Source organism: Stegodyphus dumicola, chromosome 1 (genome assembly GCF_044657685.1).
Source record: "Stegodyphus dumicola isolate Sdum_Otavi_A_Nest chromosome 1, ASM4465768v1".
NCBI classification, from domain to species: Eukaryota; Metazoa; Arthropoda; class Arachnida; order Araneae; family Eresidae; genus Stegodyphus; species Stegodyphus dumicola.
Genome location: NC_140768.1, coordinates 52798108 through 52816282, shown reverse-complemented (window position 1 = coordinate 52816282; position 18175 = coordinate 52798108). Strand labels below are relative to the sequence as shown.

The following is an 18175-nucleotide window of genomic DNA, read 5'->3' as shown; positions in this document are numbered from 1 at the left end:
AATGTCATTTACATTACAGTGGATTATCCATTAGGTGTCTATTGTTTTGTTTAACTTTAAACCGTAGGTGTTTGCTTTTGAAGTGGTGCCTTGAACAGCAGAGATGAGCATCCACTATGATCAGATTTGAGTTTGGAGACATCATGGAGAGAAACTGCTGCACTGTTTTGTTATGCATACTGGCCCCTGTACCTGGTGTTATGGTGTGAAGTGGTATTCGATTCCACTTTCTCACTGCCCTAGTATGCATTATTTGTACGCTTACCAACCAACACTGTATTTCTGAGGTTTTGCAGCATTTTCATCCTTATGCCACATTTCAATAACATGGGAGCTTTCTGCTTAGTCCACCTTATACTGCATTGTTATCCTGGCCTGCCTGCTCTCCAGATCTATAACCCATCAAACATGTTAGGTGAATGATTGAAGAAGTCCTAGCCGGGCATGCCACACCCATGGATACACCAGATGAATTTTGACTATATGTGGAGGTAGCATTGGCTGCTTCTCCCCAGCAGCATATCCAAAGCCTTTTCCGCTCAGTGCTGCAGCATGTAGCAATGGTTATTGACAAATGTGGAGGCTACACTCATTCCTGGTTTTCCTTGTCTTCTTGGTCACCTAAGAAGTTTGTATTTCAAATTAATTTAACATTGATATTATGTGTAATCTCTAAAATAAAATTTGTTTTGATATCTCTTGTCCGTTTCCATATTGCATTTTGAATATCCTGCAGCATATGTATGTTACATAAATTCTTATTTTTCTGCTTATTTATTTCATGATTTTTGAATTTGAGTATCTGTGTTGTAAACAAATACTACACATTTATTCAGTATGATTAATGGAAACCAAATGTGACAGTGTATTTGATGGATATATTCTGGATGTCAATTCCAGCTTGAAAATTAAATTTTTTTGAATGTGAGGATAAATTCCCAAGTATCTTTAGCAAACTTCTGAACTTAGATTAGGATAATTTATATTAGTTTTTATTTCATTAAGGGGAAATCATTCATTCTGTACTCATTTTTTATGTGTATAAAGTATGTCATAATTGTTTTCAGAATTTTAATGTGTAGCTCCATCATAATGAAAAAGAATATGGTGATACAGTTAATAGTAGCGGAAAGAGAAATATGCCAATTTCGGTTAGAGTAGACTTTAAGGTATCCCTTGTATTATTACCAAGTTGTTGTTTCATTTATGGCAGCCTGAGTAGTTGAATGTTATGGAAAACCTATTGTGATATAATCGATTGCATGATTCTGGGAAATTTTGAATCATGGGATGTTTTGTAAGCGCTTTTGTGACGTTTGGCTGAATGTAGTAAGATTAATATTAAGTTTTTGTATGATTTAGAATGAAAGGAGAAAAGAGCATTAATTGACTGGTGTGTGTATATGCAGGTTTACTTAGTAGCCATTATAAGTATCCTGTACGTAGGAAGGATATGCGTCTGGTCGAACGTAAAAAAAGTTTAGATAGATTTGAATAGATTTGTAGGAAGAAAGGTTAGGATATGGTGACGCTGATGTACGGATTCGAGTTTAGATAATTTTATGAAGTTTTTGGATGCTGTTAAGAAATTTTGTGTGCCACACACTAAAGACAAAGGAACTTCTAAATAAGGTAAATGGATATTTGCTTTTTGTAGTGCTTAAATGTATAACATGCTTTTCCTTTTTTATGTTATTTTATTTTTTGCTTTAAAATGTAGTTTATTGAGATTATGTATTTTTTGTTTGCTTGTATTGTAGAACTGATGCTCCTTTGACTTTTTAAGTGAAAATATTTCGATGTGTACATGGACAAAGTGAAGGGAGTGCGCATTGCAAAATTGTGCAATTCCTTGGATTTTTTTAAGTGAAAATATGTTGGCATGTACTTGGATAAAGGGAATGCACAATGCCTAGTTTGTGCAATTCGGGAATTTTTTTTTTTAAGTGAAAATAGGTCAGTGTATGCAGGGTTTACCAAGTTTGTGCAATTCTGTGTCTCGTTATTTTGGCTTTTTGTATCAGCAATTTTAGCCGTTATGCAAGCCAAAATAAAAAATCAAAGAATTGCACAAACTCGGTATCCATGTACCGCCAAAAATCACCAAGTTTCGCCAAGGGGTACCTAAAATATACTTTTACCCCAATTTCTTATGATCTTTCCTGCTATTTTATACGTATTTCATTTATATCTTATCATGATTTGTGACACAAATAATCTCTGCAATATGATCTAATCTGACGTGCAATTATTCTACCATTGGTTGGTCTAGCTTAGAGATAGTCATGTAATGCATTTTTTAATCTTAAATCTATATGACATATTTAAAAAATAGATTACAGAAATGGGTAATAAAATTTGGTCCAAGAGAGTACTGGTAGCAAAAAAAAAAAAAAAAAGCGGAATAATAATAAAATAATCACAGTTTAATGTGCAAGATAATAGAGATTGAAATTCAGTATTATAACAGAAACAGTACATTTCCATACTTAAAAATAAACACTCAAAGAACTAATGTTTAAAATATTTTCTTTTACATATAGCATAAGAAGAATTACTAATGTAATATTTTCATCCAGTGAGGATTACATAATGGTGTCATGGTACCTCCTAAGATAACTATGCAATTGTCTTTTCCTGTTGTTTGCCAACGACAGCACAATCCAAATCAAATCTTTAAGGGGAAGGTGAGCAAAGTGCCTCCAATGAGTTCAAAATTAGGAGAGAAAAGTTAATACAGTATCACCCAACTTTTCAAATGATAGTCCATGCCCATATCAGTACACTATATATTTTCTCAATAGGAGATTGACCATATATCTACTGACAAGTGACTGTTTTTATTTAGCAACCTCAATCATTAGTTGTGATGTCATTTGATTGATTTCCATGGAACTGTACTAAAGACTATGTGTTTGTGTTTTTCTATCTTAAAATTTAATGAAATTCAACATATTTCCAGAGTCATGGTTCAAACTGGGCTTCAGGATTGACATTTGCTGTGTCATAGAGAGTAAAAGGATCAAGAATCTGTCAGATCTATTTTTTAAAAATACCTGTATTTTTCTTTCCATTACTATTAATTTTATTATCCTTTCTGTTTTTAGTATAATACAATGATGTCTTAAGATTATATTAAACTGCACTCTATTATAAATAATATTTTAACATAGAATGATGCTGTGATGACATATTTAAAAAATAGATTACAGAAATGGGTAATAAAATTTGGTCCAAGAGAGCACTGGTAGCAAAGAAAAAAAAAAGCGGAATAATAATAAAATAATCACAGTTTAATGTGCAAGATAATAGAGATTGAAATTCAGTATTATAAACAGTACATTTCCATACTTAAAAATAAACACTCAAAGAACTAATGTTTAAAATATTTTCTTTTACATATAGCATAAGAAGAATTACTAATGTAATATTTTCATCCAGTGAGGATTACATAATGGTGTCATGGTACCTCCTAAGATAACTATGCAATTGTCTTTTCCTGTTGTTCGCCAACGACAGCACAATCCAAATCAAATCTTAAGGGGAAGGTGAGCAAAGTCCCTCCAATGAGTTCAAAATTAGGAGAGAAATCTTAATACAGTTTTTGATTTGTTACAGACTCCTCTCTGGCTCCGATGTTGTTCTAAAATTTAACCTGTCCGTTTTCATGGATTTCCTGTGTGCAGTGTGTATACAAGCCTGTTTCCCTTACAAAGGTCCTCCATGAAGGTATCCCTTTCCTTAGGCAGATAGCCTTCATGTGTTGTATTGTAATCAAATAAACCAATGAAACAAACCCAATGGGGATTCAGCAGTAGGCTTCCTGGGACATCCTCTTCCAGGGATTCATTCCATCTTTAAATTATAGGATTGTAGTTAAACAGCCTGCCTAGGAAGTCTACCATCAAGTTTCATCAAACTTAAAATCCATTTCAGTGGTTGGTAATAATCATATGCCACAGGCAGACAGTATAGTCATGGAATGTATTCAAGGCCCTTACCACAGCAAGGGCTTCTCATTCTGTTTAATTTCTTTCAGTGGCAGATAACAAATGGCTACCATATTTTATTGCAGCAGTCGTCAACCCTTAGAATTTCATGGATCACTACATACATAATTTTATATTTGACGAACCACTAGTATGAATTTAAAAAAACCTTTTAATCAGACCTTAAAAACAACATATTAATTCGGAAAAACAATATTCAACTTTCCAATACATGTAATTCCAATTTTCATTTGTTAATATAATTTTCAAAACATTTGGTGTTCAGCAGCATGCCTTTATGGAAATTCAGGCTTTGCCCCTGATTCTGAGTAACAATTAAAACACTATTAACATCTCACTGATACACATATTTTGAAAAATGATATGAAAAGTACAAAAATCTTACCTTCTTGTACAGAAAACTTCACATTTCCATATGACTGAAAAGGAACTTTACAAAAAGCAAGAACAAACCGGCAAACGCAAAGCAATATCAATAAACTTAACCAATTTTTAATTGTAAACTCAATAATCATCGCTTATTCAGCAATGGCGCCATCGATCAACAGTTAGAGAAAACAAAAACGGAAACTTCCAGTGATGCAATTATAAGCAAGAATGCAGATGGTTCTCATAAAAATCCATCAAGTTGCTTACTGACACAGAAAAAAACTGTGTTGTTAATGACTACAATAGCATAAGTTTGTAATTAAAAAGGAAAGAGAATTTGCGCTATTATTGATAACAGCAACATATCCATGGATGCCAACTGTCACTCTCAAATGTCGCTAGATACACCTGCAAAAGTTGCTAAATACAGAAGGAATTTCGCTAAAAGTAGCAGCTAAATTTTTTTTAAAAAAAAATATAATCCATATTCTATAATAGGTTTTGTTACTCATCATTTTTTAAACTGAATCTTCATAAAAATATAAATAATGTCCCAATTTTTCTGTGGACCATCAAAATGTTTTCAAGGACCACTGGTTGGCGACCGCTATTCTATTGGATGTTCTTCTGAACATTTTTCTTATAATAGCACAGCACCCAATTCTTAGTTACTAGCATCCATTTAAACTATGTAAGGCTTTGTTGCATCAGTGTGCTTTAAGATTGAATGACTAACAAGTAGTTATTTTAATGTCTGGAAAGAGTTTTCTTCTTCTGATCCCCATGTGCAGCTTACATCTTTTTTTTTTTTTTTTTTTTTTACTTCACTTAGAGGTCTAGCTATCTATACCAGGAACAAGTCTGCAAGAAAGTTCCTTGGAGCAGGCATCCCTTGTATAGCAGAGGTTTTTTTCCTGGATAAAGTTCTACTCCTTCATTAGTAATCCAATAATGAAGATATTTCATGTTAACTGCTTTTCTAGTGATTTTCAGCAAGTTTAAATTGCAACAGTCTTTTGAAAACTTCTAGGTCAGCTGCATGTTTTTTTGAAAGTCTGTCATAGTTTTATAATATTATCTAAATAAGCAAGAACAAGCATATCTTTCCAGCCATTTTGGAATTTATCTGTTAATATCGGAAATGGCCAGAGCAGTTTTCAGTCCAAAAAGCATTTGAATGAACCAGAATATTCCAAAATTCCAAACAAATACTGTTTTTTCTCTGTCTGTAGGACAGAAGCTGACTTGATGTGACTTCAGACTACAAATCAGTGATTATCATATCTGGTGTGTGTTTAGCAGCATGTAGTAAGTCATCCATCCTAGGTAATGGAAAAGTCTGACATCGTAAAAGCATTCAGTTCTTGGTAATCAGTGCAAAGTTAGAATTTTATGTTTAGTTTAAGTACAATAACTACAGATGCAATGTATGGAGACTCAGATTCCTCTATTATTTTCTTTTCCAGCAGATCATCGAGCTCCTTCTTTAAAATACCCTTCTTGGCTAGAGACATCTGTTATGGGGGTACTAAAAACTCGAAGATTATTCCCAATGGTGTTAAATATAGTTAATCACAGTCTTGTATTTCATTAACAGAGCACTGAGTTTTCCCTTTAATTTTCAATCAAATGTTTTCCTTCATTTTCTCTTAATCACATTGTATTGAATTCTGCATTATTTTTTAACACAGGGGTGGTTTGAAAACATCACCACTAAAGCTAAATTTCTGCTTAGGGTTGCCATGGAAATACCATCTTTTATTTGGAAGATCTAAAACAATTTTAGTGCTACTTAAAAAAAAAATCAGTTCTTAAAAGTGTTCTGTTGTCTTTTGGTGTAGGTAATGCACATAAAGTTATTTAGAAGGATCCTGAAGACCATTGGTGAGGGTAACATTCTGGCTTTCCCAAACTCTATTCGTCTTTCTCTCAAAAGTGGATATAATGTTTATCCCGCTGTAATGTGGTTGGCTCCATTGCCAGTATATGCAATTCTGGTTAACCTGTTTATTTTTACTCTCAAAAGTCACTGGTGTCTGAAGGTAGCTCTAAAATCAGCTTCTGCTTTGAGGGGAGAGGAGCAGACCGTGCATTTAACCTTGATAAAGCGTGACTTCGCATAACCATAGCAGTTAACTGTTTCCCAGTCTTCATTTTTTTGCATTATCTCTTGATGAGGTATTTTTAATACGTTGAGGATTACCTCTATGATTTTGGGGACTATCTCATTGTTGAAACTTGGGGGTTTCCTAACTAAAATGTTTATTTCATACATTCATAACTTCTTCGTACAGATCTATTTTGTTAGCAAGCTGATGTGGGTTATTCCACTCACTCCAGTTACCCAAAAAATGTTTTTTTTTTTTTTTTTTTTTTTTTTTTTTTTTTTTTTTTAATAACCTGAAAGGGCTTTCTTCTTGATTTGATTTCCCAGTACCAAATTCTTTAACTGCTCAAATGTCATTACTTTTGATTCTTTAAGCTTCCTATGAAAATAGCTTTGTAAGTCAAAGTCTCTTGAAGTGTTTACTGCATTATTTCTATGTTGAGTAAATAGTCATTGAAATTTCTGAGCATGCTGTTCTATTTCCATTTTTCCCCCATGTGGTTCAAACATTCTTTCATAAAATCCGCATCATGCATGGGACTGGTGATTATAACATTACTTATTTCAAGAATTCTAAAATTTTCCACTATCACTGCACCTAGAGCCTCTGCTAAATCAGTTAAATCCTATTTCTTCTTGTTTGCTAAATAATCCATGCTTAAATGGAAGTTGATAAATTTCCTCAAAATGTGCATCTAAAACATTTAGTATGCCATCATATATAGGGTTTTTTTATATGGATTTAGTACACATCAAACATATCTAATCAAAAGCAAAACAAAAAGCAAGATAATAATTAATATCATTTTTATTGATTTTCTGAAACAACAAATAAAATACTATTCTCAGACCATAAACTGTTATAGGATACTTTCAGTAATTTGCATAAGTGCAAAATATAGCATCTTGAGACTAAATATTTCTATGCTTTGTATGTTGTTCTGTTTTCAATACAAAACTAAACGTTCTCATTATGTAAGTATTGTATTTTACAATTATTTTTACTGCTTCGTATTGAAACTTGCATAGAACAAAATACTTGAATTTTATATGAAATACTCATTCATTTGTAAAACTGCCAAAATAGCATGTGCTACCACAATTCATAATTTAAATTGCAGCATACTTCAAAATTTATATGTCACTTCAAATTCAACAGAACATTTAACTAATTCGGATGATCAGCAAAAATGTAATTAGGTCAAGGTGACCAGAATTTTTTAACTTTTCTTTAGTTCTGAATTTACTTAACTAAAATAATCAAACATTAAAATTTACTTATCCTCAAGATAACTATGCACTGTCCATCCTCTTCAATTTTGTTTTTGGTGACCCATATGGAGATGTTTGGACAATATGTTTAGTGTCACATAAGTCAAATTTTCAGACCCTTAGCTGGGCTGCCAGTTTATAAAAGGAAGAGTACATATTCTTACTTAAGGTAAAGACTTGACCAACTGGTGTTTAAAATATTTTTTAAAGATAACATAAAAAGAATTACGAACATAATAATTACAGCTCAATGAGGATTACATAATGTCATACTATGGTGCCTTTGAAGATAACTCCACAATTATCTTTTTCTGCTGTTCGCCAGCAGTGGCACAATCCAAATTCAAATCTTGGGTGCAGGGGAGGAGAGGAAAGGCTGTCTGATGAATTTAAAATGAGGAGGGTAAAATTAGTACAGTTTCCGATTTTGCACAATATTAAAAGAGGTTTCTTTAAATCTCCTAGAAAATATAAACACCAATCATTTTTTGTTAAGTATTTCATGCATGTGTTAAATTATTTTTATGTCATAAATAATGATGTTTTTGTTTATTAACATGAATAATATTATTTGTTATGAATTTTTTGTAGACGATTGCATACAGTATCTTGTGGGATCTTCACTTCCTTTTAAGGTAAAGATAACTTCATAAATTCATCTAAATTTTACCTTTATATAAATGTTAAAATTTGCTTTTTTAGTATACTGTTTAATTAACTCTAAATTTCAATTGTATAGATAGGCCCACCAGCGGCCGAGCGGTAAAGTCGCTGAACACTGGTAGTTCGGTCCGAGGTTCGAATCCCGCGAACGGGCTGGCTGCATGGGTGTTTTCGTGGTTTTCCCCATGTGTAACGTGTATATGAGCCAGTTTCCCTTAGAAAGTCCTCCACGAAGGCATCCCTCCCTTTAGGCAGATAGCCCTCGAGGCTTTGCCATAATCATACACACACACACACAATTGTATAGATACATTTTCTGTTGTTTGTTAAGATCTTAAAGAAAAGATAACTGAAACCTGAAAAACTATTTGCTTACACCTAAGTATGTATTAGAATAAGAGATATTCATATTTATAACTTAAATTGTCTATGTATCTTTTCTAGAAAAGCTGTATCGTATGTCACTGTAATGAAATGTTTGAACGTATTATTGATCTTCCTCAGAATACAAGCGATTGTTTCATTACCATTTTAAAAGAAATGGGTCAACTGATGTAGCTCCATCTCTTTGTTCAACAAAACATAGTATTAAACATTAAAAAAGTTCTTTCTGCTATACCCGCAATATTTCAGAACTTTTCTTGCAATACACGAGCTTCATGAAGTTCTATAATCCCTAATCTATAACACACCTGCAACAAACAGTAATTCTATTTCTGACACAGAAATGGTGCAAGGATATGCTTCTTTATAATTTCTTAAATTGCATTGTGTTTTAAATAATTTATTTAGTTTCAAAATGTCCATCGTATGTTAATCGTCATACTAACAGATGAAGTATCAAAAATTGATAATACGAATATAATTAACATGCAAATTATAAATAATGGCCATGTTAGAGTAGGTATTGGCCATCGGAACTGCACAAATGACAAATGTGAAGGTAATTTAAAATTAATACACTCTTTTTTTATGTTTTATTTTATATCAGATAGTTTCTTTCCACAAACTTTCTTTTTAGTTCCTTTGCTTAGTTGAGATCTGTGTGTCTCTGGAGCTTTGCCATCCTTTGTTTAGTACCTGTTATGAGACTCTACTTGAATTTTGTTCATTCAGTCGGTACTCCATTAAAAGAAATATAAAGAGAAACTTATAATTAAGTAATACGGGCAATCCACCCAATTAATTCACTATAAAACAGGCAATCCACCTTAATGCAAAATTATGGTGCATTTTGCTTTTATTATTATTAAACATAAAAACGATATAATGTTGCCAAACCATAAAATTTAACCTTTAAAGAAATTACATTCATACAACCATCGCGACATCTCCTCCCTCCCTCCTTTTGATTTTGGTAGACGGAACATAATCAAAATACAATATGCTTAATAATGAGTCTAAACAATACTTAGTATAATCATAAAAAGAAAAAAAAACTAATTTAAACGCGAAGGTTTTACAACAGTTCTACCACATCTAGTTTTAATTATCTTATCAGGAGGTTTAAAGTTAATTTCTTTACTAGCAGGAATGTTAAATTGGTTTTGTTTAGGTAAAAACAAGTTCTCGTCGTCCATCACTTCTAAAGGATACAATCGTTGCACAGGACGGATCAATTCACCTGCAGCTGTTTTCACATTTGCCACTCTAACAAAATTATCTTGACTATGGAATAGTTCAATAACTTGACCCAATGGCCAGTCCAATCTTTTTTTGTTGACAAGTACCACATCTCCTAAATATTTTTGTCTTCGAGTAGCTTTATTATCTCTGGAATGAGTTAGGAGACTCAAATATTCGTCTCTAAATCATCTTCTGAGATCTTGATGTAATTTCTGTCGATATCTATATCGCTTAGTGATGTTGACTTCATCTATATAGTCTAAGTACGGAACTCCCTCCGTTCTTATATCCTGAATGAGCATAGAGGGTGTTAAAGGCATTAAATCTTCAAACAAATAATTTAACGGTCTTGCATTGATAACAGCTTCCATATCGCAGAGAATGGTACACAGCTCTTCACATCTCAAGCAGGCTCTTCCTAATATTCTTCTCAAAATTTTCTTAATCATCTGAATAATACGCTCTCCCCACCACCACGCAGCTGTTGGGGAGGATTGAACTTCCATGTAATCTTCAAAATTGAACATTCTCACATAATTTTGTTCCAATCGAGTGAAAGAAAGAGGTTGTTAGTCCCAACAAAGTTCGTACCATTGTCACTATGCATAGTTTTTGGTCGTCCACATCTGGCTATGAACCTTCTGAAGCCCAACAAAAAATCGTCGGTGGAAAGTACTTGTATCAGTTCAAGATGTATGGCCCTATAAACAGCACAGGTGAATAAAAGTATCCAACTTTCTTTCCATCCATTATATCTTTTGCATCGAATGCATTTTGCAATTACCCTTTGAATTGTTTTGCGTCCTATTAAAATCCAAAACCATTGACAAATATCCGTCAAAACAATTTGAACTCCAGCGTGTAAAAGTACTGTATGTCTTTCGAAAATTAACTTTTCTACAATTTGATGATCAGAAAGTAAAAGTATGGGACACACGAAATAATCTATATCATCTCTTCGAAGGATTTTTGTCTTCAGTCTCATTAAACCTTCTTTATCAGTGAAAATGCAAAGAGTTTTCAACTTTGTTTTTGTAGATTTGTTTTAGAAAGGTTCTTTCTGAACAATTAAGAAAAGCCTTTTCTCAGCTGCTGCTATTTCCTGAACAGATAATTATTCCTTCAGTTTACAATAGGAATTTCTGCAATTATGAAAGAATTGCAGAATCCAAGCTATCAGATGAATGATTCTCGAATATTTAGAAAAACGATGCAAGTACTATTTTTCGTTATAAGCATTTGAGGTAGCTAAGACAGTTTTCCTTTTTTTCTTTCTTTAGAAACCTCTTTCATATTTAATTTAATTTCAGAGACGAGCCAATTTTCTTCAGGCTGTTTAAGCCACGGTGGACCCTCCCACCATCTGGATCTGAGCAAAACTCCAGTGGAACATCCTCTGGATGGGAGATCAGCCGGATTGTCGCTTCCTGAAATATGCTTCTGTTGTTCCTTTGATGTTAAATTTCTTATCTCCTTCACTCGATTATTTACAAATGTTCCCCAGTTATCTTCATGCTTGATCCAGAACATAATGATAGAGGAGTCAGCCCAACAGGTACTTGGTATTCCCTTTAAATCCATTGCTTCTTTCACTGTTGCAGTGAGACGAGCTCCGATCAAGCATGCTAACAATTCTAATCGAGGCATCGTTATCTTTGTTAAAGGAGCCACTCTACTTTTAGCTTCATTTAAATTAACTTTTACCCCTTTCTCAAATTTGCTTCATAGAAATACAATTGCGCTATAGGCGGACTTGCTCGCATCACAAAATGTTTGAAAACTCAATTTTTCTTCCGGGACATTGGCTTTGGACATATCTTGGAATTTTGATCTCTGTCAAAAGATGTAAATCTTCAAGCCATTTATTGAACTCCAGGCAAATATCTTCTGGACAGGTTTCATCCCAGCCAATCTTCAGGTTCCAGCTACTCTGTATTAACAGTTTCAAACGAATCGTTACTGGATACAGAATTCCTATAGGATCGAAGAGGCTGTGAACTGTCGAAAGAACATATTTTCTAGTAATGGTTTTTTGTTTGAAATCAATTTTTTCAAGATCGCAAAACAGAACATCTTTCGTTTTATCCCATAATAATCCAAGAACAGGGATTTTTTTAAAACTTTTTTCACCTGTCAGACTGGAATGTTCCCAACCTCTTAAATCAAAACAACCTGTAGCCAGAATCTGTTTTGCTTCAAAAATGAATTTCTTAAGTTCATCTTGACCAGTTACCGAAGTTATGCAGTTTTCCACATAGAATGCACTCCTCAGCTTTTCTACGGTTTCAGGAAAATGGCTTTCATTTTGTCCCAAATGGTAATCTAGAACGGCAGCTAGCAAGAAGGGGCTACTCGTAAGTCCAAACACTACTCATCGGTGATGATAAATTTTTTGTTTTCTTTCCTTATAATATTCCCACCATATAAATCTAAGAAAATCTTGGTCTTCTTTGGCCACAGATATCTGTAAAAACGCCTTTTTTATATCTGAAACTACACCAATTTCCTTCTGACAAAATCTCATAAGTAATGGAGGAATTTTTTCGATAAGATTTGGTCCTGTTTCTAGACAGTCGTTGAGCGAAAGTGAGTTCGTACTTCTACACGAAGCGTCAAATACAGGGCGTACCTTCGTAGTAGAATTTCCTTTAAAAATACCTTTATGAGGCAAATAATGACAAGAATTTCCCAATTCACTATTTGGTACTTCTTCGATGAAAGTTTTCTGTAACCATTCCTTAAATACAGCTTCATAGTCATCATATTTTCCTTCTTTAAGAAGTTTCTGAGTATTACTTATGCATCTTTTTTCAGCTATATATCTTTGTTTTCACGTAACGTCTCGTACGTCTCTATCCAAGGTAGTTTGACGATGTAACTGCCACTTTCATCTCTCTGAACGGTTTTTCGAAAATGCTGAATAATGAACTGTTCCGTTTCTTCTTTAGTTCTTGTTTCAGTAGGGTGCTTTATACCTATAGTATCTAATTTCAACAAATCAGCCACGGAAGAACTTTTAATCAGTAAAGATGTCACTAAGTGGGATGAAGTTTCGTCAAAAATTTCTTCGGACATGTTACCCATGATAACCCATCCTAAATAAGTTTCACGTGGAATCAAATTGGATTTCAATGTATATATTCTTCCTGTATGTATATTACCACAATAATCTGCACCTATTAGCAGATCAATATTAGGACAGCCTTCTCCATAGTCAGTGAGCCAAATTTTATTTTCTCTAAACTTTTCCTTATAAAGGTCTCTTTTCAACCGAGGAATGTTGCCACAAATGATCTGCTGATCCAGAACCTTTATGTTACAGAAGTCCCCTTTCAAAGATATCAAGTTAACATCATAAACATAATGCTCCCTTTTCTCGGTTGTAATTCCCCCAAATAGAGAGTGAATTAAGATTCTCTTTTTATGTAGGCTTCAAACCTAGTTTCTTAGCTGTTTCTTTAAGAATGTAAGAATGTTGTAAGCCAGTGTCAATGAGTACATGTACTTGTAACTCTTTCCCTTTAGTCTTCAGTTTCACTTGTAACGTTTGAAGCAATATTTCATCAGAAGTGCATAAGTTAGACGAACTAACATCAGACGACAACGTCTTCTCAAGTTCCTGTACGTCAACTTTCATCTTATTTCCAGGGAGTTCTGGGCACATCAAAATCGAACATTTTTTAAAGCAAAGAACACATTTGATGTTGGACTTGCAAAATTTAGAACGATGTCCAATTTTTAAACAGACCTTTTTGTTTTTTAAAATTTCTTGAAACTTGAGTTTACGTGCAGAAAAGCAATCTTTACTTTCTTGCAATTTATCACAAAATATGCCTTTTTTCTCTGTGGTTCCCACAAAAAAATCTGATGTAGTCAGTGGATTACTAGGAACAGAACGTTGTATTTTTTACCTTCTGAAATTTTTGTTCTTTACTAACAAATTCCTTTGCTAAACAAATACATTCTTCCCCTTCAATTTCAGCTTTCAGGAACAATAATAATTTTTTTAATTTCTCCCCATAAGCATTTTCTTCTGAAGAATCAAATTTGGTGTTAACTATAGTGTTTCTTAACTAAACTCTAAAAGTGTCTTCTGGAATACACGATTCTACAAGAGAAAAAAGTATAGCTGAATATGTATCGGATGTTAAGCCTATGGACTCCAAAGCTCTTAGATGCAATTCTAATTTATCGTGTAATTTTGACATGTCTAACTTTATTTTTTCTTCGGTAACATTTTTTACAACAAGATTTAAAAGTTTGCGTACATAAAATTCAATTAGTAATTCCTCCCTGCCGAATCTTGATTTTAAACATGCAATAGCTTTATCATAATTTTCATATGTCGGTGGGTAACTATCGACAATATCGCAAGCTCTAGAGCCTTCAGTCATACATAGAATTAGAATTAAATATTGAAATTTATCTTCTTTCGCAATATTTTCATCATCATGTATTCTTTTGAACTGGCTCCAAAAGGCAAGTCAATCTTTGATTTCCCCATCAAATTTCAAAATTTTGATCTGCGGTAACTTTAACTTTCGTTTTTGAACGAGTGAAGAATCAACAGAACTTTCAGTTTTAGAAAAATTTCGGTTTTTAGAAATTCTATTTAAATACATTTCTACATTTACTTCTGCCTTTACGAAATTTTCATTATATTCTTCTATTCTTGTGTACTCGTTCTGATACTTTTTATCGTCTTTATCTTCTAATAATAAAGAGCTTATTTCTTGATCTATTTCAGTTAGCTGACAATAAATTCTACGTAAATTAGCAAAGTTAGATCTAATGCTCTCTTCTTTAACATGATCTGCCTTTAATAAGTCATTCAAACCATTAAGGCACTTTGTGAAGTTAGCTCTTATAGGAGAGTGTTTTTTAAGAAGTAATTCCATTTTCAGAATAATAGATAATTCAAAATAACGTAGCTTTAATATCGCGTCAAACAGTCACCATGTTACGAGACTCTACCTGAATTTTGTTCATTCAGTCGGTACTCCATTAAAGAAAAACTTATGATCAAGTAATATGGGCAATCCACCCAATTAATTCACTATAAAACAGGCAATCCACCATAATGCAAAATCATGGTGCATTTTGCTTTTTTTATTCTAAAACATAAAAACGATACAATGTTGCCAAACCGTAAAATTTAACCTAAAATAAAGAAATTACATTTATACAACTGTTGTTGCTCGTGACAGTACCTCTTTCATCCAGTTCTCAGATAGTTTGGAAACTCAACGAAGAAATGTAGTAGTTTTTAGAGTCCTCAAGTAGACATTAATCTAGAAATTAATGTCGACAAAAGTGGGCCAGGATATTGTTATTATTTTTAGAATAAAGAGGAAATAACCTAATTAAAATGCTATTACTAAATTAAATTATGATGCTGAATTACATATTTTTTATCTTACAAACACACACACATATATATATACACCCACCCCCTTACCTGGCCTTTATGTTTGCAATTGTTGGTCGTAGTCAAATACTTCCAATTACAGAAATGTCTTAAATGGTCAAATTTGAAAGAAAAAAAAATAACAAATAATGAAATTTAACTTTTAATGCAATCACCTGATTCCTAAATATAAATTTGGGAAAGTTTGATACTTGTTATGAAAAATAAAATTATTGGAAGATTGACTCTTATGCGACAAAAGTGGGCCAGTATGCTTAATTTCAAAATTTGCAATTTTTTGTCTTTTTCAACTTAAAATAAAATTAGTGGAGGATTGACTCTTATGCGACGAAAGTGGGCCAGGATGCTTAATATCAAAATTTGCAATTTTTTGTCTTTTTCAACTTGCTTTCAGGGATCAAACAGTTGCTTAAGTTGCATTAATTTCAGGTTATTTGAGGAAGTAAGTTTAAGTAGTGCAGCAAAAAATGTGTATAATTTAACAGGCCATACAACAAAGTCATGGTGTCCATATCGGATTTTTTTTTTTTTTTTTTTTTTTTTTAATTGTTATTTGAAATTGTTCGTAATACTTATTTAGTAATGTGCAATTTGTGTGCATTAGAATAATTTTACATTCTGATTCAAAAGCAGCAGCAAAGACATTGGAAGTTTTATAATTAATGAAACTTTAAATCAGAAATATTTTTATTCAGTATTTTTTCACTTATACTCTTTTGAATATAATTTTTAGAAAATTTAATATGTATTAAAAAGAGAATAGTCTGTGTTCAGTGATAGAACATTAGCATAACTATGCTGGTCAAAATAAATATTAAAAAAAATAATAATTACTATCTGTTTTCTGCCTCTTGCAACTGTGGAAAAGGGATTTCATCATTCAATAATTAAAATTTTACATCTTTCTTTCGAGTCATACTCAGTTGTACACACCTCATCTCCTGTTTGGCGCTTTATAACCATCTTTGGTTTTGCGCCATAATCTCTCACTCACTCTTTCGAGTCATACACAAGCTAGAGTCTAGAATATGTGTAAATTATTGAGACAAAGTTTTGACCATTTTCATAAATAACAGTTTTTTTTTTAAAGGCAGACATAAATGCCATTTAGTATTTATTTCTTTAGCCAAAGTTTTATGAATTTATTTTGAGAGAGTATTATTATCATAACAGTAATATGCCATAATGTAAGTATATACAACAGGAATGGACAAACTGTGGCTCTCAGGGCCTTTCCTGCGACTCACAAACTTCTGTAATCTTTTCTCTGTAACACACCTGAAACAAACAGTAATTTTATTTCTGAAATATAAATGGTGTAATGATATGCTTCTTTATAATTTCATAAATTACATTGTGTGTTTAATAATTTAATTAATTTCAAACTACCCATCGTATTTAAATCATCATATTAAGATGCGTAATATGCATATTATTTTGCATGCTTATTAATAAATGTGTGTATATATTCTTAGTGTATTTAATTTACCCATTCACATTTCTCCCTTCTGTCTTACCTCTATAGGAATCTTTCTCTTGTTGGAGCTCTTTTGCTGTTAATTGCAGAAAGCAGAGTTGAAGGAAAAAGTCTATTTGCTGGGATTCCAACACTAGGAGAAAACAAGCCAAAAAATTATCTTCAATTAACTGGGCGCATTCTGCTGGTTTTCATGTTCGTCACAGTTCTGAAATTGGAACTCAGCTTTTTCCAAGTCATCCAAAATATAGTGGCTTCAGCACTTATGGTACTAGTCACTGTGGGTTATAAAACAAAGCTATCTGCATTAGTTTTAGTTTTATGGTTATCTTGTTTAAATTTCTATTCAAATGCATGGTGGACACTTCCTTCATATAAACCAATGAGAGATTTTCTAAAGTATGACTTTTTCCAAACTTTATCTGTTGTTGGTGGATTGCTTATGGTAGTATATTTAGGTCCAGGAGGTGTAAGTATGGATGAGCACAAGAAAAAATGGTGATCTTTATAATTGTGTATTGTCCCATTTGCTTGTTATTTCTGTCTTCAAGGTGTCTAAATAAACAATTTTTGAGGAATTTTATACTTTTAAAACACTGTGTGCTATTTTGAGAAATATGTTCATATCATTTTTCAGAGCTTTGTGAAAATACTCAACATTGGGCATGTTCAGCAACATTAAATTACCATTTTTCATGTGTAACTTACATATTTTAATTTATGCAGTCATTATATGATAATAAAAATGAATTTTTTTTTGCACTGAGTTCATGATGTCTAGTATTAATTATTATACAGTTTAATTCTAAGTATAGGTAAATGCACCTAAAATGAATATATCACTTATTGTAAATTAATTTCTTTTTGTGTGTAATGGTATAAAACGTTGTATTTTTGTGGATTTGGTAATTATTTTACGCCTAATGATTGCTCATTCTGTACTAAATCAAATTATTAATAATAATAATCATTTCATTTTCGGAAGAGCTAGAATAATGATTGTGAAAATGTCAGTCTTTTTAATTTTTTCATAATTATTGTAAGGCTAAGGTATTTTTTATGATTTTACTGTAATGTAATTTCATCTGCTTTTATTTCAGTTCAAGAAATAAAAGCAGATGAAATAAATATGTAATCATTGAACAATTTATTTTAGAAAGAAAAGTGTTTTCGTTTTGAAATAACTAAAACAAGAAAACTTTTTATAATTTTGGGTATTTCGT

General features: G+C 32.4%; 1 protein-coding gene across 2 annotated transcripts in view; it reads left to right on the top strand.

Moving 5' to 3' along the window:
- Positions 1-17718, top strand: part of Surf4 (Surfeit locus protein 4) — a 34142-nt gene extending 16424 nt beyond the window's left edge. For both annotated transcript variants that reach the window (XM_035370383.2, XM_035370385.2), the window contains exons 4-5: positions 8350-8393; positions 17001-17718. In XM_035370383.2, coding sequence (XP_035226274.1) covers positions 8350-8393; positions 17001-17454 — 498 coding nt within the window. In that variant the 3' untranslated portion in view covers positions 17455-17718. The remainder of the gene's footprint in view (positions 1-8349; positions 8394-17000) is intronic.
- The last annotated feature ends 457 nt before the right edge of the window (positions 17719-18175 follow it).